At 54.6% G+C, this 27564-nt stretch overlaps 1 protein-coding gene across 1 annotated transcript in view; it reads left to right on the forward strand.

Moving 5' to 3' along the window:
• The window catches only part of HYDIN (HYDIN axonemal central pair apparatus protein), a 121722-nt gene that overhangs the window by 86357 nt on the left and 7801 nt on the right, over positions 1-27564 (forward strand). The window contains exons 34-74 of the mRNA XM_035543765.1: positions 313-552; positions 803-971; positions 1515-1706; positions 2482-2646; positions 3113-3286; positions 4261-4469; positions 4601-4753; positions 5072-5255; positions 5705-5846; positions 6768-6933; positions 7205-7846; positions 8328-8537; positions 8874-9079; positions 9221-9403; positions 9694-9813; positions 10924-11083; positions 11180-11352; positions 11918-12116; positions 12831-12930; positions 13457-13556; positions 14063-14231; positions 14513-14751; positions 15050-15164; positions 15658-15862; positions 16164-16399; positions 16970-17121; positions 17697-17889; positions 18355-18463; positions 19072-19332; positions 19807-19949; positions 20201-20419; positions 21571-21731; positions 22324-22436; positions 23136-23370; positions 23848-24060; positions 24715-24853; positions 25195-25360; positions 25700-25847; positions 26427-26634; positions 26803-27024; positions 27240-27409. Coding sequence (XP_035399658.1) covers positions 313-552; positions 803-971; positions 1515-1706; positions 2482-2646; positions 3113-3286; positions 4261-4469; positions 4601-4753; positions 5072-5255; positions 5705-5846; positions 6768-6933; positions 7205-7846; positions 8328-8537; positions 8874-9079; positions 9221-9403; positions 9694-9813; positions 10924-11083; positions 11180-11352; positions 11918-12116; positions 12831-12930; positions 13457-13556; positions 14063-14231; positions 14513-14751; positions 15050-15164; positions 15658-15862; positions 16164-16399; positions 16970-17121; positions 17697-17889; positions 18355-18463; positions 19072-19332; positions 19807-19949; positions 20201-20419; positions 21571-21731; positions 22324-22436; positions 23136-23370; positions 23848-24060; positions 24715-24853; positions 25195-25360; positions 25700-25847; positions 26427-26634; positions 26803-27024; positions 27240-27409 — 7703 coding nt within the window. The remainder of the gene's footprint in view (positions 1-312; positions 553-802; positions 972-1514; positions 1707-2481; positions 2647-3112; positions 3287-4260; positions 4470-4600; positions 4754-5071; positions 5256-5704; positions 5847-6767; positions 6934-7204; positions 7847-8327; positions 8538-8873; positions 9080-9220; positions 9404-9693; positions 9814-10923; positions 11084-11179; positions 11353-11917; positions 12117-12830; positions 12931-13456; positions 13557-14062; positions 14232-14512; positions 14752-15049; positions 15165-15657; positions 15863-16163; positions 16400-16969; positions 17122-17696; positions 17890-18354; positions 18464-19071; positions 19333-19806; positions 19950-20200; positions 20420-21570; positions 21732-22323; positions 22437-23135; positions 23371-23847; positions 24061-24714; positions 24854-25194; positions 25361-25699; positions 25848-26426; positions 26635-26802; positions 27025-27239; positions 27410-27564) is intronic.

The raw sequence follows: 27564 nt of genomic DNA on the forward strand, positions 1-27564 counted from the left end.
GGACTGAGCCCGCTCCTGAGGACCTTGCTCCTGAGCATTGTGCCTCCACATGACCAGATGAAAGCATTTGACTGACCTTTTTAGATCCACCTGACACCAGGGCACCCAGTTATACTGCACACCTGCTTCACCCCAGGCACCCAGAGCAGCATGCAGATGCTGTGTGCTGTAGAACCCCCACACTATGAGTAAATGTGTTTTCCATTCCTCTCAGAAATACCAGTAACACCCCAACCTTGGAGCAAGGGTTGAATTGGAGTCCCTGTCACCTGGGACTACCTGTAGGAGCCTTCTGCCCTTCTCTCTTTCCAGAGGTCCTACAGAAGTGAGCTGAAGATTAACATCTGCCAGAGCAGCCAGCACTTCCAGCTGCCGGTCTCGGGGCATGGGCTGGAGCCACAGCTGGAGTTCAACCCCCCGGTGCTCGAGCTGGGGCCAGTGTTGCCGTACAGCAGCGGGGCAGAGGGGACAGTGGTGGTGAAGAACCCATGCGAGTTCCCCATCGAGTTTTACTCCCTGGAGTTCGACCAGCAGTACCTCGCCGAGGAGCAGGTGAGGAGGTCTGGACCCCACGTGTGTGCTGCCGTGGCTTCACAGCGCTTCAGCTCGTGGCAGGGGGATGGAGGCAGTCCCCACTGGTGGCCTTTCAGGGTCAGCTGGCTCTGCTGGCAGGCTTTGGAGGAGCTTGATTAGTCTATGATGGGAGGAAGGAACAAGGGAGAAGATCTAGGTTGGCTGGGAAAGCGGTTCATGTAACGGAGGTCTTCACGTAAGGGGTGGTTTCTCTTCCCCGAGTACGCAGATTCTGCGGGTGCTGAAGGACTACGATTGCCACAACACCCTGCTGCTGCCTCCGCGTGCCCCTGGTGAGAAGCTGCCCCCAGAGGTGCTGGAGTACTACCAGGACCAGAAGAGGCTGCAGGATGAGCAGGGGAAGCCCGAGCCTGGGGAACCAGCAGGCCAGGACAACGGTGAGGCTCTGGCATTGGCTGCCCTGAGTGTGGGCACAGCAGGGGGACCAGCACATGTATCCATGAATTCATTCTCTATGGAAGCAGGCTTCAGTCTGCCTTCAAGCATTTGTGCTCGATGGAGGGATTCTGGGGTGAAAGTCTGGTTTGTGACATGCATCCGCTACCAGCCCTGAGTGCAGCCACAGCAAGCTCATCCCTGCCTGCCATGGCCTGGAAAATACCCTCTAAATAATCAGAAGATCCTCTTGTGTCTTAACCACTAAGAATAAGACTGGATGAGTTCTTCAGCCAGTAGGAGCAGGTCTAACATTACCAGCTATCCTATTTTAAATTTTCTCCTTCCCAACAACAAAAGCACAAGCTCAAACTTCCCCAAAAGGCAAAGAAAGCTTGGACAGGCTTCTATGTGCCTCGGGCATCTCCCTTCTTGGGGAATTTTTCACCTTTTTGCATGTGGCCTTGCAAAGTGACAAATGGCAAAGAGCAGCTTGCCTGGCCATGTTCTTCACCATCTGCCCTCTCTGTGTCCTTCTTCATCAGCAAATGCTGAAGACGTCCAGTCTCTCTCAGATCAAGGAGGGAAGTACTCTGCTGGGATCGTGCACACCATCTCATCCCATAGCTCCATCATTCCCTTCTCCATGTTTGATGAAAACCAGTCCAGCAAGGTAGACTCTAAATCTGAACTGGGAGAAGAGGAGGAGGAAGGTCTTGGGAAAAGGCGCTGGACAGGTAATGACCCTAAGATCTTTGCCTCTTCTGTGTCCACGGAAGCAGAAGGGCCTCCATGGAGGTCTTTGGCATCATCTCCTATCACTCCACTGCAGTCTCATGACATCTCCACTCCTGTAGGTCCTGAATCCTCTCCTGCACATAAAGTCTGTAGGATCCCGACAAGGGTCTGGTGCAGGGGCAAGTGAGAGGCAAGGGAGGTTGTCCCCAGCTTTGTCAGATGAGCACCTCTGCCCCCAGAAGCCGCTGGGATGTCGTTGTTCCCTCTCCTTGGCAAGGCAGTGCTCGCTCTGTGTGACCCTGGTGACCAAGGTGGCTTTCGGTAACCTCCTAAGGGCAGAGCTGGAGCTCTTTGACAGTTCTGTTGTGGCAAATTAAAAGCCCAGCCTGGTGTAATATTCCTAAATCATCCAGCTATATGGTGAAGGAGCCTGGAGGAGAACTGTTCCCTTGGGCCCCTGTGAAATGCCCGGTTCTGTGCATGCCCTGCTTACTCAGAAGGCCCTGGGGCTTTGGAGCCGTTCATGGAAGGAGACTTGGCCCGGTCCTCTGAGGCTCCTTTCTGCCACCCCACTTACCATAGTGTGACCAGGCACCATCAGCAGCGCTCAGGACAGACCCCAACCTGAGCAAGCCTTAGGGAAGAGCACGAGGAGTTCCCAGGCACGGCATTGTTTCCAGCATCCTCCTCTCCTGGGACCTGAGGGGACAGGGAAGAAGCACAGGACCGGTGGTGTGCAGCGGGCTGACTCCTGTACCCGGTCCTGCCCGGCAGAGCACTGGCAGAGCACCAGCAGCAAGGACGCCGCGGGAGAGCTGGACAACAGCCCCGTCCGCAGAGCCATCGCCCGCCACCTCGGCCTTGATATCTCTGCAGAAGGCTGTGCAGCCCAAAACCGCAGAGGGATCGTCATCATCATCCACGGGGCGCCCCTGACGGGTATGTGTGCTGTGGCCTTCAGCTGCAAGGAGCGGGGGAACCGGGCGAGGGGCATCCTGGGGGTCCGTGGCGCTTGGTTGGTGGCCTGAAGTGGGCAGACCATGGATCCGCTGTGCATGGAGCAGTCCCAGCCCTCTCCCTAGCCACAAGTGGCCCACCTAGTGTCTGTACAGATAGGTTCTCATTCTGCCATGAATTCTGCCTTGCGTTTTGGGGGCAGTCCCTAGCCCATGCTGAGCCCCAAACCATGCCTAGGTGTTGCACGAGCCCTCTGGGACAGGCCGGCAAACATCTGGGACAGGGTTGGAGCACTCAGGCGACCACAGAGGACAAAGGTCCCCCTTGGGGGTGATCCCCCCATCCCCAGAGGATAATTCTAAGTGCATCCAAGCTGCCTCCCTCTGGGATTCCCCTAAAGGAGTACTCCAGTGTGAGTGTCACCACGCTATTCTTCCTCTCCCTCCAGGAAAGACGTCGGCAGCAGTGGCTCTCTCCAGACGCTATGGCGCGGCCCGCCTGTCCATTGACTCGGTGGTGACCGAAGCCATCTCCGACAGGAGCAGCTCAGCTGGGCTCCGTGCACGGGAGCTGTGCCTCAGGGCGGCCATAGAGCAGAGCCACAAGGAGATGGAGGATGCCGGTAAGGCCTCTGAAAGCCACCCCAGCCACCCACTGCTTCTTCTTCCACTGAAGTAGAAGTTTGCCAGCCCTCGGCTCTGTTACGGTGCTGTGTGTAGAGATGTAAAGCCAACTCATAAATCATCACTGGTTAGGTGGAATCTCTTTATGTTAAGGCTCACACAGGGGCACTTTTTCCTGCCCATGGGCTGCTTAGCACATGTCCTTTTTCCCAAGAGCGGTGAAGCACACCTGCATTTTTCTCAGGGCTTTTTAATATTTCCTCAAAGCTGAATTCAGCCTGCTCCTCACAGCCATCAGGCAGAACTGCTGCCCGTTTTAACGAGGAAAAAGCCCTCTGAAGTGGCTCATTAAGCACTAGATGCCTGACTTGGAACGTGGTTTCACAAACATGAGAGAAAAGGAAGAATAGCCTCCCCGAGGAGCTTCAGATGAGAGACGTGCTGCAGATCAACTCTTTTCTCCAGAGATTTTTCCTATGTACGCTACCAGGTCACGCGGCTCGTGGATGGTGTGCTGTTCTCCACACGAGACCGGCGACTTTTAGGGTATTTTATCGGGCAGCTGGTGCTGCGAGCTGTGCAGGGTGAGGCCAGACCCTGCCTCTGGAGGGTAGGATTTGGGCTACCAAGTGAGGGAGAAGGCAGGGTGGGTTGGGATATCCAGTGAGGAAGATGTAGCTCCAGTGGAGATGGGTGATGGCAGCTGGGGCACAGCTGTGTGTTACAGTGCCCACGGGAGAATGCAGGATGGCTGCAAGGTAGGGAAATGGTAGTCCCGGAGGGCAAACCCCTGGCTCAATCCATAGGGGAGCTACCACACAAACGGTGTCACCTGCATGCACGCTGCCCCGTTTGGTAGGAAGGACATAGGGCTGTGCATTAAAAGTCTCTGCCTTGAAAGCCCACTATCCAGCGCTGCACTTTACCAGCAGCACCCACCACCAGCCCTGCCAAGCTTCTGTCTCCTCTGCAGGTCAAAGCACGGAGGCATCCCTCAGCTTGCAGCTCGGTGCCGAGGCCAGGAACAGCCCGGCCACGAGCCAGTCCAGCTCTGGGGACAAAGCCAGCCAGCAGTCCATCGGCTCCCGCAGCCGGGCGAGTGCAGCGACGGGCAAGAGGAAGACGGATGGACACGGGTCCCAGTCCCAGAAACAGCAACACGCGGACCTGGCAGGCTCGCAGGTGATCACGGCGGTTAACGCATGGGACTTTTCAAGCTTTGTGCTGGCTGAGACCCCAGCTCTCCAAGCAGTGGGAGCTGCCTGCGTCTTTTCCAAAGTGTTTTATTTTCCGTGTGATGTCCAACACTGCAGGGCTCCTCCAGTTCTCACCTCGTCTCGCTGCTTCCCTGCTTTCCCACGCAGCAGTGGCTGAGTGTCGGCGGCAGCGGTGCAGGAGAGATGGGCTTGATGAGCTGCGTGCTTCCCGAGGACTTGCTGGGGGCCATTCTCTCAGAAAGGCTGCAGGCATGGCACTTCTCTGCCTTCAGGGTCGGGAGGGTGAGGGGTAAATGATAACATCCCTGGTGCAAAGAGGCACGGAGATGCCTTCAAGGACCTGTTGGAGGGAGTGCTGGGCTGCCAGCAGCATCCTTGGGTGAAGTTGCAGATGCCATCAGGTGGCAGAGAGCAGGAGCTTGTCTGAGCTGATGCATTTGGAGCATCAGCTCCAAGCTGATGGTCAGCAAGATGGTTGATGCCCTTTGACATTTGGTTTGATTGCCTGGCTGAGAGCCTAATGCGTGCTGCTACTGACTTTCTCTTCCTTTTTGGCATTATTCACAGCTGAGTGACTGCTACCAGGGAGTGGTGTTTGATGGCCTGGAGACCCTCTTTGCAGGCAGCATGGCATCTGCTCTCCTCTGCCTGCTCAAAGCTGCCAGAAACCGGCCTCACATCTATTTCGTGAACCTCTTCCAGGATTATGCCTCTTTGAAAGCCAGAGAGATGGCTGCAAAAGAGCAGGAAGGTGAGAACCATCTCTGTACCCCTCAAATGTTCTCTCTCAAGCCCTCGGCCTTATCCATGTGTCCATCTGGGTGTTGTCGATGGAGCTTGTAAGAGATGTTTTAATCCCTCCGCCCTCTGCTGCAGTGTAGCCAGTGCTCAGCTCACAGTTGCTTAAAACACAGCTTCACAGTGTGCAAAATGCCTCCCTTACAACATCTGGCTTAAAGCTGGGGAAAAGTGCAAGCTCTTGTGGCTGAGCATCTCAGCCCCGTGCAGGGCATGTGAGGCAGGCAGGGCACAGCAGCGGTTCGGGGGATTCTCGAGCCGGAACAAGAGTCTGGGCTGCCCGCTGCCTCCTGGCAGGACGTCCAGCTGGGGCTGGGCAGGGCTCTGAGCCCTCTCAGCTCACCCAGAGCGTCCAGCTCTGCCTGCAGCTGCTAACCATTCCTCCCCTGGCTTGTGCGGAAGAACGGGAGCAGGAGGAAGCCGCCAGGAGGGCGAAAGCACGCCTCCAGGAGATGGATGAGGAGGAGTACGATGCCCTCACGGAGGAGCAGAAAGCTCAGTTTGATGACAATATACTACAAGTCCAGCGTGAGAGGAAGAGGAGGTCTGTAAGCTTCCCGCGGGCAGCTCCCCAGTAGTGTTCCTGAGGGTTTTCCCTGCTCCTGTCCCACGTAGGACCCCTGAGCACCCACCTGATGCCCTTTCCCTCCCCACACTGGGTGCCAGCAGGCTGCTAGGAACCTTGGTCCAGCTCAGAGGGCTTTCAGAGCATGGGCCAGAAGTGTCACTGCAGTGCCAGTTCCACCTTGCCAGTTCCCAAGGGGGGAAGGAGCTTCCTCCAGGGAGATGAGGACGACATCTCCATGTTTTAGCAGCGAGCCCTCCAGCTTAGGCCCTGGCTGCAGGGAGCTGGGCTTGCCTTGCCACTGAACCTATAAGTGCCTCCAAGTTAATTCGGTCAATTCCGATCTTGCCGTGCCTTCCAGGACAGACAGCACAAGTTTCCAAGGGCAATAGCTGTGTGAAGCCTGGCTGTTCAGAGCCTGTTTTGCAGGAGGGGAATTACTGCAGCCTTTGCTTTCTGGTTGATATGGCTTTTCTCGCTAAGGATTGAGCTGTGCCCAAGCAGAAGGGCTGGATAAGCCAAGGAAGTGTGGGGGTAGGGATAAGGAGGTGCTCGTGGTTTGTGAGTTGGCTTACACTGGGAAATTAAGAGAGGGCTTCATGGGTCAGCGTGGAGAGATGGTGGAGCTGTCTTTGGCAGCATGCTGCAGGTGGATCTTATCAGAGGAGCTGCACAATTGTGACCTTATAACAGCAAGTCCCAGACTTGGCTGGCCCTTCCTACCTTTCCTCAGTTCGGGTGTTCCCAGTCTACCCAGGTTAAGGGAAGCCCACAGAAGCGGTCTAATGGCTCTGCCTGGCCTCAGGGTCGGTGAATGAAGCAGGGGACCAGCTGGGGTTGCAGCCAGCCCAGCTTTCTGGTGGTGACGGTCCAGGATGTTTTCTGTTTGGTTTGCTGAAGGAAGATGGAGCAGCTGGCTCGAGAGCTTGAGGAAAAACTCAAGCAAGAACTAGAACGCTTGAGGGAGGAAGAAGAGATGAAGAAGAAGTCCAGGCGGGGGAAGAGAGAGCTTGGGAAAGAAAAAGACAATGCCTCGGGGAAGAAAAGCCAGCACGGAGGCAGACAGGTGGGTGGCTGTGTTTACAGAGAGGAGAAAAGCCCCGAGGACCCTCCCGTTGAGTTGTACCATCCCACAGGAAGCCAGCAGCACACACTGCTGTGCCCGGGGACAGGTGCCTGGCCAGGGGAACATGGGGCTGGGCTGGGAAACCATGCTGGTCGACCACACTGCTTCTCCACCAGGGTGTTCTGATCTCCACCTCGATCATCACCATCCCACAGCACTGGGGTCAGTGCTTTGAAGTGCTCATTTCTTTTCCCCCTCTCCTCCTGCCCAGAATTTGAACACCTCCACCAGCAACACCAATGTGTCCACCAGCAACCGCTCAGACATCAACGAAGGGGTAGACAAGAAGGGGTCTGTGAAGGAGCACCTGGACTCTGTTGCAGGTGACAAGGAAGATAAGAAAAAGCGGAGCAAGGTTCCCCTGCCGGATGGCAGCCCGGTGGTGGCTGTGCAACCCACAAAGGTCGAACAAGAGGAAGCCAAGCAGAAGACCCTGAGTGATAGCGAGAAGGTCTTGGCCAAGAGGTTTAAGATCTACGAGGCATCACGGAAAGACATCACGCATATTTTGTCATCCTGGGACAGGGCTCAGGGCATTCTGCTGTCCCTTCTGAGCCAAGAGGAGGCAAGGTACCAAGCAGAAGACCAGCACCCACCTCTCTCCAGCCGCAGGAGCCGGAAGGACAGAGAGAAGGAGCGCCAAGAGAGGCTGGAGAAGGAGCGGGCAGAGAGGGAGCGGCTGGAAAAACTGAAGGCTATCGAATCCAGGTTACCTGGGCTGGAACAGGAAGGTGCAGAATGGTCAGCCAAGGGCCAGGATGTCGGGGTGCCTTGCTTGGACATCCAGGTGCTGAGCGCAGAAGATGCTACGGGGAAGATTCTGGAGAGCGGCAAGCTGCCCGCGGCAGAGGAGGTAAAGCCCCTCGGGGCCCGAATGCTGAGGCTGCTGTGGTCTGGGCCCTGGTGCTTTGTGTCCCACCTGGTGACAACAGCACGGAGCCTTGTCCCAGGCTTGTTCCCCCGTGGGTCCTTAGCAGCTACGTGGCTGGAGAGGTTCTCAGTGTCCCTCGTGTGGGTGGAAAGAGGGAGTACTCCCTGTTCAAGCATCTTGTCTGTTCCAAGACTTTCCCAGTCTGGAAATCATTAAAAATGGTCCCAGGGCAGGGTAACTCATGGTCATTGTTTCACTCAGTTGTGTTCTTCAAGGAAGGTATTACTCTCTAGGTCCCACTTGTAGGTCCTGGCAATGTTCTGGAGCCTCTTCCCCCCCCGACTGGGCATAAAAAAGGCAGAGTACTCCATATAAAAACATTGCCAAAAGTTCAGTGCCTGTAGGGAAAGTGTGTGAGGATGAAGATGATGAAGGACAAACACGGTTTTCTCTTATCTTTTAGATCCTGGATGGCCTGGGACTGGGTCCCTCAGGGCCTCCCATTCCTTCTACCACATTTTACTCGGTGATCCGCTACCCGGAGAAGCGTGTGGCCCCTGCAGGAGAAGCTCTCAAGCACTTCATCTTTGTTGCGCCAGAAGGTGCGGTGTTGGAAGAAGAAAAGAAGGAAACAGAAAGCCTCATGGATGCTCCCATCGCGCTCACTGTCAAGGTGCCAGGGCAGAGGGCCGGGCTGGATGGGGTGTGGAGGGTGGGTAAGATGGAGCAGGATGGCTGCAGGAGGGCAGTGAGGGGTGATGGGGCCCCACGCCTGCAGGCATGGAATAACATTCAGAATAATGAATAAGGTTGGGCATGGGGGAGTTTCATAGGCAAAACAAAGCCCAGCAAGGAAGACTAAGGCATTGGGCAGGTGTGAAACCAGTAGATGCTGGTTATTTATTCATTCTCTCCCGTGTTTGTCAACAAGCCTGTAGCTTTCTTTCCAGGATGGGGATGTCTCAGGGCTGGTATCACTTCTCTCTCCTTTTTCTTCCTTGGTGCCAAGACGTCGGAGGAGCAAGTCACCCCCACCAGAGGCCGGTCAAGGAAGGAGAAGGCTGAGGGCAGCCGGGAGGCTCTGAAGGACAAGCGAAGCTCTGGCCGGAGCAAGAAACATCCCCAGGGGCCGGGCACAGGGCCACCACCACCACGTCCCCCTGAGGTGGACCAAAGCAGCGTGGACATGGGCCTACCTCTGGGGAAGCCCCTCAGGTGAGCCCCGAGAGCAGAGGGAGGCGGTGGGCATGCTGGCTGTCCCACCAGATGGGTGGCCTGGGATGGTGAGTCCCCAGCCCTCCTCCTGCTCTGGTTTTCTTGTCAACAACATCTTGAAGCATCTTCTTTAACCACCAGGCTGAGCAGCTGCCGGTGGATCGTGCCTGCCCGCGGCCAGGTTGAACTGAAGGTACACTTCAGCTCCACGGTGCTGGGCCAGTTTGACCAGACACTGCATTTTGAGATCCTGGGGACAAACCGACTGCACCAGCTGCACTGCAGGGGCACCTGCCTGTACCCCACCATCAGCCAGGACCCACGGTAAGGCTGCTCTGTGTGAGCCTCCTGCTCTGCCTCCCCCTGCCCCTGGAGCTGGGGCTGCCTGTTGTGCCCCAGTGACCACCTCCCCACCACCTCGTGGCTCCTTCGGGACCCTCCAGGCCACCCAGCCCCACGATGATCCCATCGTGTGCTGCCTGAGCACCCAAGCATCTCATCCCATGCTGGGAGCGGGGAACCCCAGCTGCTGCTGAGGGCTGTGGCTTTCTGGCCAGCTTTTCCAGTTAGAGCATCTCATAGCTCCTCATCCTCCTGCTTTTTTCCCTGCCCAGGCTGGTGTTTCCTCACCGGAGGAAGAGCAAGGCAGATGGTGACATTGTTTTCAAGCAGTACATCATGAGCACAGGTGTATTCCACTTTGGGCCGCTGCTCTGTGGGAAGTCCAGAGACTGGTAGGTGCTCCCCAGCCGGCGGGTGGGCAGCCCGGTGCCCCCCTGCTCCCAGAGGGGCATGTGGGGCTGCCAGGGCTGCATGGGCAGTTTTGGAGGCACCCTGTGCCCTCCCTCCCAGTCTCAGACTCATCACTTAGGAAAATGAGCTTAATGGCAGACTGAACAAGCAATTATTCTGCGGGTGGTGTTGGAAACCACTGATTAATCTGTAATGTAGTCAGGTTTTATGATTTGGCCTGTCAATGTGTGTGTGTAACCTGCAGAGGAAGAAAAATGGGATTTATGTTTTTCTGAAACTTACTGCTGGATAAGGTCTGCTTATAAAAAGTCATTGAAGCTGCTGGTGTGTGTCTATTTTTAACTTCGATTTTTTTTTTTAATATTAGAAATTAAGTCCTTATCTTCATGGGAGACCTGGAGATCTAGTGGTATTTTACAACTCAGGGGAATGAAATAAAAACTTTTTTTTTGATGTTTTTTAGAAAACAAAAGGGGATCTTTAGCCAGGCTGATGAATGGTCTCAGGTTTCTGTTTGCTGTTTAACCATTTAACTCCAAATGCTATTTCACACCTTAGGGAAGGGACACTTGTTAAATTTAGCACTCCTCTTGGGAATGCATCCTTTTTTTTTTTTTTTCCTTCCTGAGACTTTGAGCAAACCCATGAAACACAAGGCAGTCTCATGGCTTTTCTGAATGAGAAAAGATAAACTATTTTTAAAATCCCTTTGCAAAAGCATTTTTTAAACCCTGCAGGGAAGGAAACTTACCAAAGCAGTGGGGAAGGGGCCATGTGCCTGAATGGCTTTTATTTTTGCAGGAACACTTGAATTTACATTTTGCAAAATGCTCTTTCTTTAAGTGGCTTGTGCATCATCACGCTTCTGGGACAGGGGCACCAGGTGAAGGCGCAGACATGGAGGTGCCAGAAGGCTGAGCCCACCATACAACGTGCCTGTGAATGTGTTCCTTTTTCTTAGCCTTCTTGTTAGGTCATCCTGTGAGGCTGCAGAGAGCATCCTTCTGCCAGGACGCAGCGCTGGCCTCGATGGTTGGTAAAGGCAATGACCCCAGCAGCTCTGCTGCAGCCTTCTCCCCTTCCATGGACAGGTACAAGGCGCTGCACTACCCCAGCAACTGTGAGAAGATAACCATCCTCAACACCACCCCCTTGGAAGCAGAGGTGCATTTCTTCTTTGAGCACGACCTCAAAGCAGACACTTTCCTTTTGGACCCTCCCAACATGACGCTGAAACCGAACGAGAAGCAGGTAGGGGATGGGCAGGCAGTGGTGGCAGCACCCAAGGGCTGCTCCTCCAGCTCACCAAACCCTCTTCTCTGTTTTTTTTGGGGGGACGGGGGCTAGGAGCTGAGCCTTTGGGCGTACCCCACATCAGCTGGCCTCATTGAAGACAACCTCGTGTGCTGCATTAAGGAGAACCCGGAGCCGGTGGTCTTCCCCTTGTGCTGCCAGGGGGTGCGGGTGGAGCTGGGGGTCAGCCCCAAGCAGGTGCACTTCGACAAGCTGCTGCTGCACAGGTCAGCCACCCTGGGGCTGTCTGCCAGGGACAAGAGCAGTTCGGGCTCTCTGGCTGTCCATGTGCCTCCTTAGAATGGGGCTGGACTGACATTTCTCCTCCCCTCAGCAGTTCCCAGTCTCCAGCTCACCATTCCTCACTGGCTTGGACATCCCGTGGTGGCTGTGAGCTCCGCAGTCCCCAGCAGTGCTGGGCTCTGGGCATCCTGATGCACAGCAGAGCTGTGTGTGCCCCAGTGCTTGTGTTAGCTGACTCCAGCTAGACATGCTGGAGAAGTCCCTGTTCCACGTGCTGTGGCCCTGAGACACCCCGTGCCACTGCTTCATCGTCTGTCTGTTTCCAGGGGAAGTGCCCGCTGGTTCAGCCCCAGCTCTCCAAACACCACAGCAGTCCAGTCGCCCTTCCCTGTCTCCCTTCTGCTGGCTGCTGTGCCCCAGGACCTCACCTCTCAGGCTTGTCACGCAGGGCAGACACCCAACTTGTCCCACCCGTGGGGCTGCCCCAAGCTGCGTCCAGTCGCGATGCTCGCCCAGCCACCGGCACTGAGCATCCTTGTGTCCCTGCAGGCGGGACAGCAAGAAGCTGGTGCTGCGAAACTCCACCCCGCTGCCCGCAGCCTGGAGGCTCAGCGGGGTGGAAAACCTCGGCGAGGACTTCTCGGTGTCGCAGGATGAAGGCATGGTGGGGCCCCACACGGAGCTGGAGGTGTACCTGCATTTCATGGCCACGAAGGCGCTGAGCGTGAAGAAGACCATCCGGCTGGAGGTGAGGGCACCCTGCTCTCCCTGGCAGAGCAGGGCAAGGCTCGCCCACGGGGCCTTGAGGGATGGAGGCGGTGTGGGGAGGGTACCCTGCAAAGAGGGCTAAAGGAGGAGGCTTTGTGAGCTTCTTTCTGCCTGTAATTTCGGGGTCGGCAGGTCCTTAGCAGCAAGGGGCTCCGGCTGAAGGACAGCTTTTGGGAAACCAGGTGACTGCTAGGGTGCTCTTGCAGCCAAGCTTCATTGGGCAAGTAAATTGTGGAGTCAGGGAGAGATGTACCTGCAGACACAAGCTGTGCCCCTGCTGCCTCAAACTGCATTTGCAATGCATCCCTGAGCATCCCCATCCCAGATAACCGGGTGTTGTCCCCACACGGTGTTAGCCTGGAACACAGGGCAGCATCCTGAGCCCATGCCACAAGCACCTTGATGCTTTGCAGGGCTGAATGCTGTCATTTGGTTGTCCAGACGTTGGTGCATTCTCAGCACCCATCCTGAAGTCCATTTGTGGTTTTTAACATAGGGCAGCAAACTCTCACCCTGGGATTTTGTCCCCCATGGCTGCCTTTCGGTGAGGATGCTGGGTGATTTAAGAGACCAATAGTCCACAAAGTAGGGGAGGCCATGGTGGAGCCAGCCAGTAGAGACAAGGACCATTATGTCACCTACTGAAAGAATAGAGGAGAATTGTCCAAGCAGTGTTTGTTTCTTGCTGCCTCAGGTTTCAGATGCAGAGAACATCCTGGGGATTGTTCAGATTGAAAATATTCAAATCCACGCGGAGGCCTATGATGTTGCTCTGAGCATCACCATCCCTAAAGGTCAGTGGATGCACCCGAACCAACGTAGTCCAGGTGCCAGGCATTGCCTCGGCAGGCATGCAACCCAAACACTTGGGCCAGGATCGGGTAGCATGCAAGCATGGCCATAAAGCACGTGTCCTCCACACTGCGTGGCATGAAGCACTACTGTCAGGGCACAGACAGCCTTGGGTCTCATGTCCCAGCTTTGAAGTGTGTCACTTCACAGGCAGATTGATTTGGTATGTTGAAATGTGCAAAAGCAGCTGGCACCTCTTGAAGGCGCAGCATAGCACATAGAGTTGGTGGATCTGTGCTTGGAAGCAGGGAGATGGAAACCAGGCTCATTAGCTGCTGACCCCTGCAAATGCTCTCCAAGCAAGAGAAAGGGCAGCAGAGCAGCTAGGGAAAGCTCCCAGGATGGGGAAACCTGCTGAGGATTTTGTGACGTCTGAGAACTTCGTTTATGTACCTTGTCACTTGGTGCAGCCTCCAGCAGCTCTCAGATATTCACCATCTCCTACCTCTCACTGTGGGAACACTGCAGGTACAGATGGCAGGGTGGATTTTGGAGTCCTTAAAGTGCTGGATGATGCAAAGCAAGCACTGACCCTGAGGAACAAAGGGAAGTACGAGATCGCATACAGGTGGGTCGCTGCTCCAGCTGCATGCTCTGTCCGTGCGCGCTGCCACCCTCTGCCCAGACCTGCCTCCCGGTCTGTCCATGGCTGGAACCTTTTCCCATGCTGGCTTCCTCATAGTTTGGGTGAACACAAAATCCGGGCTCTCGTACCTCAAATATTTTAACAGAGAATGCAGGCACAAGCAGTTCTTTACGGCTCAGCAGGCACCAAAAAAAGAGGCTGAAATTTAAGCTCCCCGTACTGCTGAGATTGGTTCCCTTCATTTGAGGGTGTACTCATTTCTCTTTATGAAAGTCTTTAAAGGAGGGAATGACAAAATCAGTGTTGAAGTGGGCTTACATCACTCTTGTCTGCAGTCTGTGTCAAAATCTGGGATTTCCCAAGCAGAGATGGACCCTTTTTTTTTTTTTTTTTTTTTTCCCTTAAGGTCCTATGCAAGGTGCTGGCTGTGCTGCTGCCACCCAGTACCTCTAACCACAGAGGTCTTTGTTCCTTCCCTTTGTCCCCAGCTTCAAGATAGAAAATGCGGATACCAGCATCCCAGACTTGGCATCCCACTTCTCTATCCAGCCACAGAGAGGGGTGCTGACCGCCTCCGAGCGCCCTGTGCAGGTCCAGCTGCTCTTCCACCCCAGGGCAGAAATGAGCATCGAGGACAAACCCATCCTGAAGTGCCAGGTGAGCTGCCCGAGCCAGGCGGGCACTTACCCCGGGTGTTAGCAGGATGTGGGTCCTCTGGAAGGAAAGGTTTAGCTTGGGAACCCTCTCTTAGATGTACACAGCAAAGTCTTCCAGAAGCTGTTGGGGATGCTTCTTAAGTAGAGCTGAAAATCTGGCTCTGGAGGAGGCATTGAAACAGCTGGATTTAAATAGGGGAGGTTGAAGGGGATATGGGGTGGCATTAGGGGACAGCAGGGCTGGTCACCTTGCTGCCTTAACAACCCCTCCCCTGGCTGCAGGTGATTGAGCCCAGCCTCTGCGAAGGAGGGGAGACCATCGCCATCATCCCTGTGCCGGTGTCCGCCAAAGCTCTGTTCAGCAAGTACAGCATCACCCCGGCCTCGCTCATCAACTTCGGCGCCCTGGTCAACGGCACCAAGAAAACCTGCACCATCACGCTGGAGAACAGAGGCAGCCTCGACTTTAAGTTCCTCGTCTACAAAGCAGACCAGGATGTGCCTGGGCTGGCAAGGAAAAGGTGAGAGAAGAGCTGCAGCACCCTTCCCAGCCAGGACTGTAGGACGGTGTGTGACCAGCAGGCTGGGCACTGGGTCCTGGTCCCTTTGTGAGCCCGGGACCCAAAATGCCTCAGCGTCCCCATGTGTAGGACAAAGCTGGTGGTACGGCTGATCTGTCCCTACCCTGTGGCAGCAGGAGGAGCCATCGGGAACGTGAACCTGGAAGGCTTTCCTCCACGGGGAGGAAGGTCAGCCCTTGGCCTCGGAGGATGGCCGGGGGAGCTCAGCACCATGGGTATTTCTGCTTTCTCCCCCCAGCGCCCATCACAAGAAATCTAACCACTCCCAGGAGAATGAAAACGTAAGCAAGGTGATAACCTCTGCAAAGCAAAGCAAGCCGTCCCTGCAGAAGGAGATGAACCCCTTCATGCAGGTGGGTGGCTCCTGCTCCCCCAACATGTGGCAGGGTCAGGGGGCTTGACTGCACCTGGGACAGGGCTCATGGCTGCGGGATGGGACGTGGTCTGTGTGTGCAGGTGCTTGGATCTCCATCCCCTCCCGGCCACCAGCAGAAACTCAGACCTGAAGCCCTTTGGGGCTCTCCCTTCCCTGCCCTCTCACCAGGCCCCCTCTTTCCCTCCCATCATTTCTCACGGTTGTTTCTGCTCTCCTGTTTTATCCCTGGAGGCTGAAGGATCCCAGCTACTGTCTTCACCCTTTACACCCAAACTTCCTTCTTGATGTCACTTGGGACAAGCCTGCACAACCTCCTGGCTTGTTCACGTCATCCTGGGGCTGCCTCTGGGCCATGGACCATCCCTTCTTGCCCTTGGCCCATCTGGAGGCCAGGAGGTGGTACAGTCCTTGCTGGGGATGCCCAAGGCCAGGCTGCCAGCCCTCAGCCTCTCCCGGGACTCTTTCTGCAGGCTCGCTTCACCCTGGGCATGTTCACGGTGTACCCCGGCTTCGGCTCCATCCATCCCGGGGACAAGCAGACAATCACGGTGGATTGCCACGCAGAGCCGCTGGGGCTGTGCGAGGAGCACCTCTCCATCGATATCAGCGACAGGGACCCCAGGGACAACCCCCTGGGCATCCCCTATACCCTGCTGGCCGAGTCCTGTCTCCCAGGTATGCCCATCCCCAGGTTTCCATGGCCAGACCTGCTGCTGCTGAGCACTCAGACCTCTTGAAAGGGCTGGAAGCCCCGAGGGTTTTCAAGTGCACCAGTGGGAGAGGCTGGAATGGGTACACGGAAGGGCAAAGAGGAAGTAATGCCCTTTAAGACTGAGGGTGCCTGGGCTTCCAGGCAGAGTTTTGCAGTGACCTGGGCAGAAGGGGCTTATCAAGCCTTCTGTGAGGGCCAACGAGGTGCAGCTAACCCCAGCAGCAAGCCTTCTCCATCTCAGCCCTCCCTCTTGTCTTCTTGCAGCGTTTGTGGCTGACGACGTAGGGTCCATCTTTGAGGAGCATCGCATCTGCAGCAACACCAACCTCTGCCAGATCCTGCAGACCGTGCAGGACAGGGGCGTGTTCATCACAGACGAGAACAAGTTCATCTTCACCAACGTCCTGGTTGGGCACCGGGCCACTGCTCGCTTCAAGATCCGCAACGTGGGCAAAGTCCCCTGCAACGTGGTCCTCTCCATCAAACCCATCTTCGGTAAGGTAAGAAATAGAAGTCAAGGTGATTGTTGTTCTTCTAAGGTAGGAGCCTGCCTCCTTCTCCAGGTTCATCTCACCCTGTCTAGTCCAGCTCTGTGCAGATGAAGCTTTGGGGAGAGCAGCAGCCCCAGGTGGCAGCAGGTTTGAACTCAGCATGTCTCAAGCAAGGTTTTGGCTCATTCCTCTGGGTGTGTGGTGGGAGACCTGAACCCTTCCGGATCTCTCTTGGAAGCACATTGGATGTGTCTGGGCTCAAAGGAGGCCATTTCATCAGGCTCCCTGGTCTTTTCCATCTATTTAAAGGTCAATTCTAGATTTTTTTGCAGGGTTTCCATGCAGTCACCACCCTCACATGTCAACTGGGGTGGGTGGCTGCTAACATGCCAAGCACTCAGAGCAAGCTTTGGCCCTCCTGGGCTTTATGGCAGCTCCGTATCCAAGGCCAGCACCGCTTTGGAGTCACCCCCCGAGACAGAAGGATCCTGTCCTGTCCCCAGCTCCACACAACGTGCATCAGACTACATCACACAGAAGGGTGTTTCCTCCTAACTCTGCTCCGTGCACTTCCCCCAGCCCAACAGCCGCGTCAGCGACATTTTCGAGGTGGACCCCGTCCAGATGTGCGTGCCCAGCCGCTCCCACACCTTCGCTACGGTGACCTTCATTCCACAAACCATGCAGAGCTACCAGTGCACTTTTGAAGCTTCACTTGATGTCCAGACAAGGTAATGCACCATGTGAGCTCGTGGGGGGACCTCTCTGATAGCTGCTTCTCCTCTGGCAGGATGCGGACCTGTCATCAGTCCTAGCTCTTGTAGTAGGCCTAGAAAGAAGAGTTAGCATTGGATCATGTAGTAACTACTAGGTAGAGCAGGACAGAAGAATAAGAGTCATAGTTTAGTGTGTATTATTGACTATGAAGTCTGCTCAACGTTAGGTAGCCAACTGGAAGTTAGTGAATCAGAAAAACGTGGAGGCACAGCTGCTGAGCTGGGGCTTTCCAAGGCCAAAGGGCTGGATGAAGTGGTTTCTGTGCCAGGAAGCCACTATACATTATCTCCTCATTTATGTTCCAAGGAGATGACTGTATGTGATTAACCTAGGGTATGTCATGGTATTCCATATTAAAGAACAACTGCAGCCCTTGTAAGAGCAGCTGGTTACTCTGTCCTGGAACCATGTTCAGGACATGGGAGGAGAGGGACAGGGGGGACTGTGGGTGGCACCCCATTCATTGCCTGGCAAATGGAAAACGGGTTATTGCCAGCCAACAACGATTTCTCCTCTGCCCCTCCTGCAGCCCTGCAGCAATTAAAGCCCAAAGCCTAACGTTTGATATCAGTGGAGAGGGGAATCTGCCCCAGGTCACGGTCCTGCGCCCAGTCCTTCACAGTAAGGGAGGGAACCCTCTGCTCCTCTTCAAGAAGCTGCTGCTGGGTGACTCTGAAAAGCTCCCTCTGGTCCTTCATAACGCCGGCATCATACCTGTCCAGGTAAGGCCCAGCTTGGGGAATGCACCCTCTGCTCTGGGAACAAGCCCTCCTCCCGTGGAGGAGAGGCCCCAGAAAACACGGCTGGGATGTGCTGCTACCCTGCGTGACCCCTTCCCACCCCTCCCTGCTCGCGTTTTGGTTCTCAGTGGCAATGTGTGGTGTCCTAGTTACATTATATTCTATCTGACCATGTTTTACTACATTTTAATTAAACTCAGTTGTCATTTAATTCCATTCTGCTCATTACTTTTTAATACTCTGTCATGTTTACTTATATTTTAACTACGTTCCATCACTTCTGACCGCTTTTTCTGTCTGATTTTACTTCCACTTCATTCTAAGAGTTGTGTGTGAAGCAGAGTAGTGTGCTGGGTTCCCAGTGGTGGACCAGCAGCAGCTCGGTGGTGGTCCATGGGCAGTCCTGTACCCTCACAGATGTGGTCATGCTGTGTTCCGTTTTCCCAGGTGATGATAGATCTGTTGGATGAAGGGGGAGTTTTCTTCCTGAGAGCCAGGCCAACCACGCAGTGCATCTACCAGGCTGCAGGTATGAAGGAGGACTCTGCTGGAGAAGGTAAATATGTTAACCATGAAGTGTGGTCATCCACACAGGGAAGGTTGTGCCCTGCTTTTGGTTTGACCAAGCAGCAGGTATTAGAGACAGTTTCTTTCCTGGGGCTCTCTCTACCCCTAGCTTTTCATGTGGACTTTGCACCACAGATTGTGGTGCTCCAGAATTTCTTCCTAGCAAGCTGTAGGAAGTTTTTCTGCTTTTCTGGACATTGTGGGTCAAGCTGTGGGAAAGCCCTGGGGAACTATCAGCACTTCAGTGGACCCTCCGAGGTCTTTGCTGCGTGTGGGGAGCTACCAGCCTGAACAAAGGCAGCCCTTGATCCCACAGCCAGCCAACAGAAGCCAAAAACACTACCTGACTCAGCTTAGGTATGGCAGGAGCTGGCTGGAGGCAGTTTGAGAGCCAAGTGTTAACAAGAAGTTAAGACACTTCAGAATACGCATGGTGTTGTCATAGTCTTGTGAACATAGGAGGAACATCTAGAGCCTCTGGGGGGAGAACCTGTGCTTAGAGACAGCTGGGTTGCAGTCACTTATTCCTCTTATACGCTCTGGAGGTGTTTCCTCTGTGCAGCTGTGTCCCTGTCTCTCACTTCCATTGCTCTGCAGGGATGAAACCCCACACCGCTTCGCTGGTCCTGCACCGCGGGGAATTAGCAGAGTTCGATGTGCTTTTCAAACCCAGCCTGCCCCAGCGCGTGGAAGGGAAGATCCACCTGTCCGTGGTGGACAACCCCTATGAAGAGACCAACGTTCAGCTGGTGGGTGAAGGCTACGAGGATGACTTCACGATAGACAATATCCATGGACTTGTGGTAGACAGCGCTGAGGAGAGCTCTGAGGGTGATCTGGAGGAGGACACAATTGAAGGTAAGAGAGGAGAGGCTGCCAAGAGGGAATAAAGAGTAGGAAAATACACGTTTCTATTCACCTTGGGCCAGTGTGGTGTGGCATAGCCTTAGTGGACAGATCCTGTTGCTTTCTGTAGCCTGCACAGCAGCCACATGTGGGAACACAAGGGCCACAGGAGGTCTATTGGCCTGTGGTGTCCTGTGGGGATGAAGGCCATGTATGATCCCGTGTCCTCTCCATAAGCAGTCCTGTGCTGTCACCCACCAGGCCTGGTGGTCTGTGAGCGTGCCTGCCATGGGCATGCTGCAATGCACATCCCTCTGCACCACATGTAGGGACGTGCCAGGGTGCATCTCTGAAGGACGGGAGTAGAACAGGGAAGTGCATCTCCCAGAGGCAGGAGGGCTTGGAGCTAGGGAAAGAGTCGGACATGCATGTTCTGGGGGTGGATGGACCTGGCTGCACACTGACATCCCTTGTGCTTCTTAACAGCTGCCAGAGCGGATCACATCCAGTTTGGGGACTGTCACATTGGGAAGCCCTACCAGGCCACCTTCACGATCACCAACCGCAGCCGGGCGGAGGCAATGCGGTTCGAGTGGCTGGCAGGCCCCCCGTTTCACTTCTCCCCCCAGGTGAGCTCGGGCAGTTCTGCCTTTCCCACTACCCAAACACTGCCAGACATCTCCTGGGATCCACCAGCGACTTTCCACGTACTGGTGCCACATTTCAGTGACCCCTAGCAGATGCTGACTGCCAGACACGGAGCTTTGTTTGGGCAGGACTCTCCACCCCACCAAAAAGGCTCCCTGTTATGGGAGGTGGTGTCCTCGCTGCCAGCCCTGCCCTTGCCAGTGATTCCAGGTTGGTTGGCTCTCTGCTCTAGGTGGGACACCTCCACGCGGGCTGCGCTAAGGACATTACAGTGACCTTGAAATCAGATGTGGCAGTCACCTTCAGAAGGCAACCTGTGAGGTGTAAGGTGGCCAGGATTGCCTTCCAGCTGCCACCGGAGCAGGTCACTGACTGGGACAACCGCCTGTGCACCGTCAAGTGGGTGGATGCCACGAGGGGCCAAGCAGCCTCGTGGCCTGTCAAAAAGAAGGTAAGAAACACGACAGCAAAAGCTCACTCAGCTTCTGCAAACCTAGATGCCCACAGCAACAGGCCAATATCTCTGCTGGCTTAGCGGTTCCTGCTTCCTCCTGAAATGTGAGGAAGCAGGAGCGTGAGTTTTAACCAGCGGAGTGATTTTGGGGAGAGATGGATTCACTGCGACCTGTTATGCTCCCACAAGATGGGGAAGTCTGTTGGTGAGAGGTGTTTTAGTCACTTGCAAATGTTGGTCTCAGAAGTGTTGCAGCCCATGTTATGTGGAAGGTCACATTTTATTTTTATAACACTTTTTAGGGTGTTAGTAACTCTTCATCTGATTCAGTGCCTTTTGTGCCAATGAAGAGTTAACCCCACTGTGCTCTAGCTCTTGTTTTGAAGTGGAGAGTGAAACTCTCTCTCTTCTGTGCACACTGGCTAGCCCACTGGCATGTTTTGGGTGAGCTCTGTCTATGCTGCTGAGATTTCTGTTGTGGTCTCTATATCATGTGGGATATCTCAGAATGGGGCAGCCCCAGCAGCGTGAGGCAGTCATATGGGAGTCCAGAGTATAGTCTCTGGAAGCTCTTGCTTTCCTGTAATTAGTGATGAAGCACTCTTATCTTGAGTGTCTCTTCTTTGGTTTCTGAGCCATTGTAAGACCACTAAACCAATTTTTTTCCTCCAACCTTCTACCATCAGTAGCCAGAGACTTCCCTAGTAAATTCATTTCCATCCCAGGATGCCTGGACAGCTGCTGTACCACACGTGACATTTGGAAAGCACTTTCTAGATTTGTTCATTCTTGGGTTTCTCCATCCATGGAGCTCCATCAAGGGAGCTTAATCCTAATTTAGAGACCTGCCAGATTTATAGGGTTCCAGGAAAAAGGTTGCTCTACAGAATTAGAACATGGTGAATGATAGCTGGTCTTCATCCCCACCGGTGTGCTCACAGTCATAGTGGTGACTGCTTTGAGCAGCATGGAGGAACAAATGCCTTAGTGGTTAGCAGCAGGGTCAGATTTTGTCCTCCTTCTAGGGAAATAAATGGGAGCAGTCCTTCCTAACCCCTATACGTGGTTGGTTTTGGAGGCCCAAAGGCTCCGTGCTCAGTCTGGCTTTCTGGGCTCTGCTCAGTGATTCCTCCTTGTTCTCTTTGGAGGTGATTGAAACAGACCCAGAACCAGCTCACAGCCTCCTGGAGAGGAGCAGCCGTGAGGTGGAGCTTTGCCTCAGCGCCGTCGTCGATTACACCGAGTTCAAGCTGGATACGGATGCGATTCAGTTCAAGGAGACCTTGCTCTTCCAGACAAGGACATTCACGTGAGTGGTGGAGGTCAGGCAGGGAGCAGCCTTTGCCCAGGACTGGCACAGCACCACACAGCCAGTGCCTGCTTCCCCAGAGATGTGGTGGGCTCCAGTGGCCTCTGCTTTTCCTTCTACTCGTGCTCCCATGCCACCAGCCCCCGACATGCTCATTGCACAGCCATTTCATAAACCTCTTCCAATTTCCATCAGGCTGCTGAGACTCGGAGGGGGATGCTCCTGCCTGCAGTGCCAGGAGAGGTGCAATTCTGCTGGGCTTTTCTGCTGGGAGCAACCATGGTTTTGCTCTCCTTGCATGTTGCCAGTCCTCACCTGCTCAAGGACAAGTTTGCTGTCAAAATGATGCCAACTTGAGATGTGAGGCTGGAACCCCTTGGGTTAAGTCTCTCAGGCACCATGTCTGCACCTTCCTCTAAATTCTAAACTTGCAATTACTTTGTCCCTGACAGCCCAGGACAGCAATGGAGACAAGGCTGGGCAAGAACACACTGCTCAGCACAAAGAAGGGTGCCAGGAGCCCACCTGGCAGTGTTACTTCTCTACTCGCTTTGGATTTATGGGCCTTTTTGTTTTCCTTCTTGCTTTCCAGTTTCCGGCTGTCCAACACAGGGAATGTGGCCCTGGAATACACCTGGATGGAGGACATGGGGGATGAAAGGGCAGCGAGCCGAGCTGGGGAGCTGCTCCTCGCCACCCTGGAAGGTAAGGCACTGGCTCTGCGTGGCAGCTGGGGCTGCCCGCTGTGTTTTAGTCACTTGAAGTTGGACTTAATGCTGTCCCTAAGAGATGAGGCTGTCTGACATGAAATAGCACCCAGAAATTTTCCCAGGTGCTGTAACACACTGATCTCTGGCTAGTTGACACAGGTTTGACCCAGGCCAATTCTCCCAGTAGTTCCTGGAAATGTTTTGGGAGCGAGCGCTGGCAAGGAGAAGTCTGCATCTAGCAACTCCATTCTGGAGATGGAGAGAGTTTAACAACATGGAGTGAAACAGCTGGCTTCAGTCCTCGGCTCATTTAATTTACTAACAGAGACATAGCCTTCATCCGAGCATCTTCTACGGAGTGATGTTCAGTGGTGTGTTTTGATATAAGCAGTTCTCTGGTTCTGCTGGGCCTTTTCACTGTATTTGTCCTCTCCTACCCCGAATTCTCCCTGCTGTCTGTCCTCACTTTCATACCTATCCCCAAGACTTTCTAGGATTACAACTTGGCCAGCAGTAACACAGAAGCAAGATGACCTTGACCACTCTGTTCCTCGATGGGAGCCCTCCTGCTGAAAGCATGGGCTCAGGGACACGCCAAGAGCATCCCAGCTCCCCTCCCATCCACTTGCAGCAGGAGGATCAGCAGATGTCCTTCTTGGAAGAAGATGTCCTGCTAACCTCTTCCTTCCCACAGGGGATTTCCTCTCCTCCGCTTCTGGTGCCTCCGAGAAGCTCCAGCCCAGCCAGCGGGGCCGCTCTCCAGGGCACGACTCACCTTCCCTGAGCTCGCCCCTGAGCACCGTCCATGCCACCCCGCTCTTCTCTGTCGAGCCCCGCAGCGGCATCATCCCTGCCGGCCAGGAGCAGCTCTTCCAGATGAAGTTCTCCCCGGTGTATGTGGGGGACTTTGAGAGCTGCATGCTCTGCAGGTAGGAAGCATCCAGGATCGCTAACTTGTTAACTCGGGCTACCCTGAGTCACAGTATTGCCTCTGACTGGGGGGTGGGAATGCAGAGCTGGGGACAGCAAGCCCCAGAGTCTGCAGAAACAACGAGCACTCAGGACCAAACAAAGATGACTGCCTGGCCTTGTAAAAGCAGATATGGAGACACTGGGAAATGACATTTTATTTTTAAGCTCCTGGAGGGTTGCAAAATCTGGAATGAGAGATCCAGAAAGGCTGTCTAGGGGCCAGCTAACCCCTAGTTGTGCTTCTTTATCAGACAAATATGACCTCCTTCTCCATGCAGAAACCTGTGTGCTGCTCCAGGCACACCTCTGTTTGTGTTTCTGCCATGTCAGCTTTGCAGTTCTGTTTGACTTGCTGGCAGTGCTTGCACTGAGAGAGGATGCAGCACAAGCAGCCAGCTGTATGGAAACAATAATACCAGTCCCTTTCTTCCTAGTATTCCCAACCTGAAGCCGAATCAAAAGGGCCCAGAAGTGGTCGTGAAGGGGAGAAGCCAGATGCCACATTGTCACTTCGAGCTGGAAGACTCCGACTACATCACTGCAAAAAGGCGCAGCCCTGAGCTGCAGGACCCAAAGGGGACAACGCTGGGTCTCAACACGAGGGTGCTCGAGTTTGCAGCGATTGGTGTGTGTAGCAGGAACAGCAGGTAGGTGTGGGCACGGCTTCCCCTGTTGATGGTCTCCTGGTCACCCCCCTCAACCAGAGACCTCTAGCTCCTCTTCCAAGCCCCATGGCACATCTGTACCACGTCTGTGACCCGCTGACATGTGGCTGGAACAAGCTGGTCAGTGGCCAAGACCAAGTGGCCAATTTTTTGTTCTCTTTGCCCTTTTCTTCAATAAGCACAGCTGGTAGTGTCTCCTCAGTTGGTGTGGGTTGGTCTGAGAGGACCACGCATAGTCTGTGTTATGTGGCCATACAACCTTTGTCCCTTTGAAGAGCATCGTCGGGACATTTGTGCTCCTTTGAGGCACCGGTCAACAGGGTCAGCAAAGGCTGCAACTACTACAGACAGTATCACCTTCCAAAGGAGTCTTGCTGAACTTGATTTTACCTTTTTAATGTGCAAAAGTGTGGCTATGCCGTTGCTAATTTCTTTCTCAATGGCTGTTGTTATGTCTGCCTGGGAGACGAACAGGGCTCCTAAAAAGCAGGTGCAACGTTCATGTTGCCAGTGTTGTCCACCTGTACCCAACAACTGGATGTCATCCAGGACTGGAAGTGCCTGACATTTGCTGCAGGATGGAATGATTGACCTCCCAATGCCACCTTCATAGTCTTTTTCACTTTGTGTGCCCAGGACCTTCATGGTTATGAACCCAACCAGTTCTGTGTACTCCTTCCAGTGGACTTGCCAAGACCCTGCAGCTCCACCAGGACAGACAGCTTTCTTCTGCCTCACAGAGAGAGGGCAGATCCAGCCGGGGAAAAAAGCAGAGGTGGGTGCAGAAAGAGAAGAAGGTGGGTCTGGCGCACATGCATGCCAGTTTGGCACCAGCTGTGTCTGCACTCTCGGGATGTCCCACCTCACTGTGAACTTGCTTTCACTGTGAACCACAACCATGAGGAAACCTTTGAATATAGCACAAATAAGCTGGCAGATGAACCTGTTGTCACACTGTACCCCACCTGCCATGCCTTTGGGCACGGTGGCTTCTTTCTGAGTTGGCAGTGCATAAGGTGGAGCTTTCTGGGGTTTCTCTATGGTGCAGCATGCATCTCTCTTCCCTTACCCCTGCCAAGGGCAGCAACTTTCCTTCATTTGTCTCTTTCTCCCCAGATCAAGTTTGAATTCATCCCCCGGCATCTGGACATCACAGAGTCATTCTGGGTCTTTACGATCCCCGAGCAGAGCCTTTCAGTCCCGTTCCTGCTGGTGGGCAACACCACCGACCCGCTGGTGACTCTGGACAGGTCCCACCTGAACTTCCACTTGCTCTTAGTCGGTGAGCACCATGGTTGTACCTTATACACTCAGACATGTGCTGCTCCAGTCCTCCTGCTCCAGCAAGCTCTGAAAAGGAAGCTGGAAATGGGATCAGGCACTGGTGTGAGCAGATCAGCCAGCTCCTGGACCTGAGTGTATGAGGGAGAGGAAGGGGAAGGGAGGAAGATGTGGGTGTTTAGGTCATAGTGCATGACTGGGGGTTCTAAGAGAGGATTTGGGGGTGATGCTGGGGATCCCAGGGAGTCAGAAGCCCGTGGCCCCCCTGGCCAGGAACACAGCATGGAGCAGTGGCCCGGCTGCCAAAGGGTTTGCAGCAGCTGCTCCATCCCTTCCCCAGGGCACAAGGTACACCAGACCATCTATATGATCAACAGCGAGAAGGAAGCCTTCAGCTTTGCCTTCAGAGAAAGCTCTCTCTTCTCAGAGGGATGCAACACCTCCGTGAAAATAGAGCCCCTGGAAGGCTCCATCGCTCCCCTTTCAAGGTAATGCGGCAGCATCCCTGGCCAGGTTCCCTCTCCCACCTGCCAAACGCTGCACGCTCACATTGCTTTTGAGGCTTTCTCCCCTCTGTAGTCACCAGACGACTCGCAGCAATAGCATACATCCAGCTTGTTTCAGTCCTTGCCCTTGGGGACACCACTGGTCAGCACGTTTCTCTGTCTGGTGGCTGTGTCTGGGTTTTGCTGGGTTTCCAGGCCCCCTTCCTAGAGAAGTGTGAGCTTGGATCTTCTGTTTTTGATGACAAAAGCATGTTCTGGGGCTTCACCCATATGATCCTGAGCCAGGGGCTGTGCAAGCAGTGCCACAGGCCACCAGCACACCTGCTGACCCACTGAGGATGTCCCTGTGCCCACTCACAGCCTGCCCCAGTGCCTGGAGAGAATGCGAGCTCTGGGTGGCTTTGCTGTGGCTTAAAAGATGCTGAGTTGTGACTTGGCACCGGGTGTGTGATAAGAGAGCACACTGCATCAGTTGCTGCTCTCTCATGAGCCAGGCAGTACAGGGCCAGAAAAGATGTCAGAGATGGAGAATGGAGCAGAAAAAGGGTCTTCTCTCCCTAGGCTTCCCATTACAGTCTTCTTCACACCGACACTGGAAGGAGAGGTGGTCTTCAACCTCAAGTGCGATGTCAAGAGGAAGACAGAGCCCCTCTGCTTGAATATCAAGGCCAGCGGCTACAGCATGAGCGTCTCCGTCAGGTGTGAGGGTGGCGACGGCCGCGGCACCGAGCTCAGCACGCAGAAGGTCAACGTCATTGATTTCGAGGAGGTGAGCAGGGCATGGTTATCTTCATTTAGGTGTATAATCTGGTCTTGAGAGAGTGAGGCTGAGCCTTGACAGCAGTCCTCAGCCCCAGGAAGGCCCCAGGAGCACACGAGGAAGGAGCACTTGCTGTCGGCTGGTGCTCCACGCGTCCTTGCCCCTTTCTCCCTGCAGGTGCAGCTGAATGAGAGCACCAAGCGCGTCTTCAGCATCTGCAATAACGGAAAATTCGGCTTCAGCTTCTCGTGGGAGCTGAGCGGCCCTGCAGCCCGGGTGCAGCTCCTCACCCTCGCCCCTCAGACGGGCAGTGTGCAGGCTGAGAGCAAAGTGGAGACCCAGCTGGTTTTCCACCCGCAGAAAATGTGCACTTTAAAGGACGTGGAGCTGACGCTGCAGGTGAGGCACCCATGTTTGGTACGGGACCTTCGCCTTCCCCATACACCAGCAGGAGCCATGACTCCCAAAAAGCTTTCCCTCACAGCCCACCTTCTGCTGTCCTTTGGCACCTGGTTTTCCTTATTGTCCCCCGTGCCCTTCCTAAGCCACCTCCGGTGTTTGTGGTTGCAGTTCCCATCCCTTCAGCTGGCTCACACTGTCTCTCTGCCCCCCAGATCAGCCAGGGTCCCACGTTTACCTGCATGTTCCTGGCCACTGTGGTAGTACCCGCCATCCACTTCTCTGCCACCAGACTCAACTTTGGAGCCTGCTTTGTCTACCAGGCTGGGATGCCACCTGCCCGGCAGACCCTCGTCATCACGAACAAAGCAGACAAAGATGTCAGGTAGGCCTTCACACGCTCCTTCAGCCCTTGCTTAGTGTGTCCTGGCTCCACGTCCTTGCGGCGAGCAGGGCTGTTGGCCAAACAGGGGTTGGGCTGCATGAGGACACAGGGTCTGGTGTCACAGGCAGGCTGAGCAGGCTGCACCGCTCTGCTGT

Source organism: Cygnus atratus, chromosome 12 (assembly GCF_013377495.2).
Source record: "Cygnus atratus isolate AKBS03 ecotype Queensland, Australia chromosome 12, CAtr_DNAZoo_HiC_assembly, whole genome shotgun sequence".
NCBI lineage: Eukaryota > Metazoa > Chordata > Aves > Anseriformes > Anatidae > Cygnus > Cygnus atratus.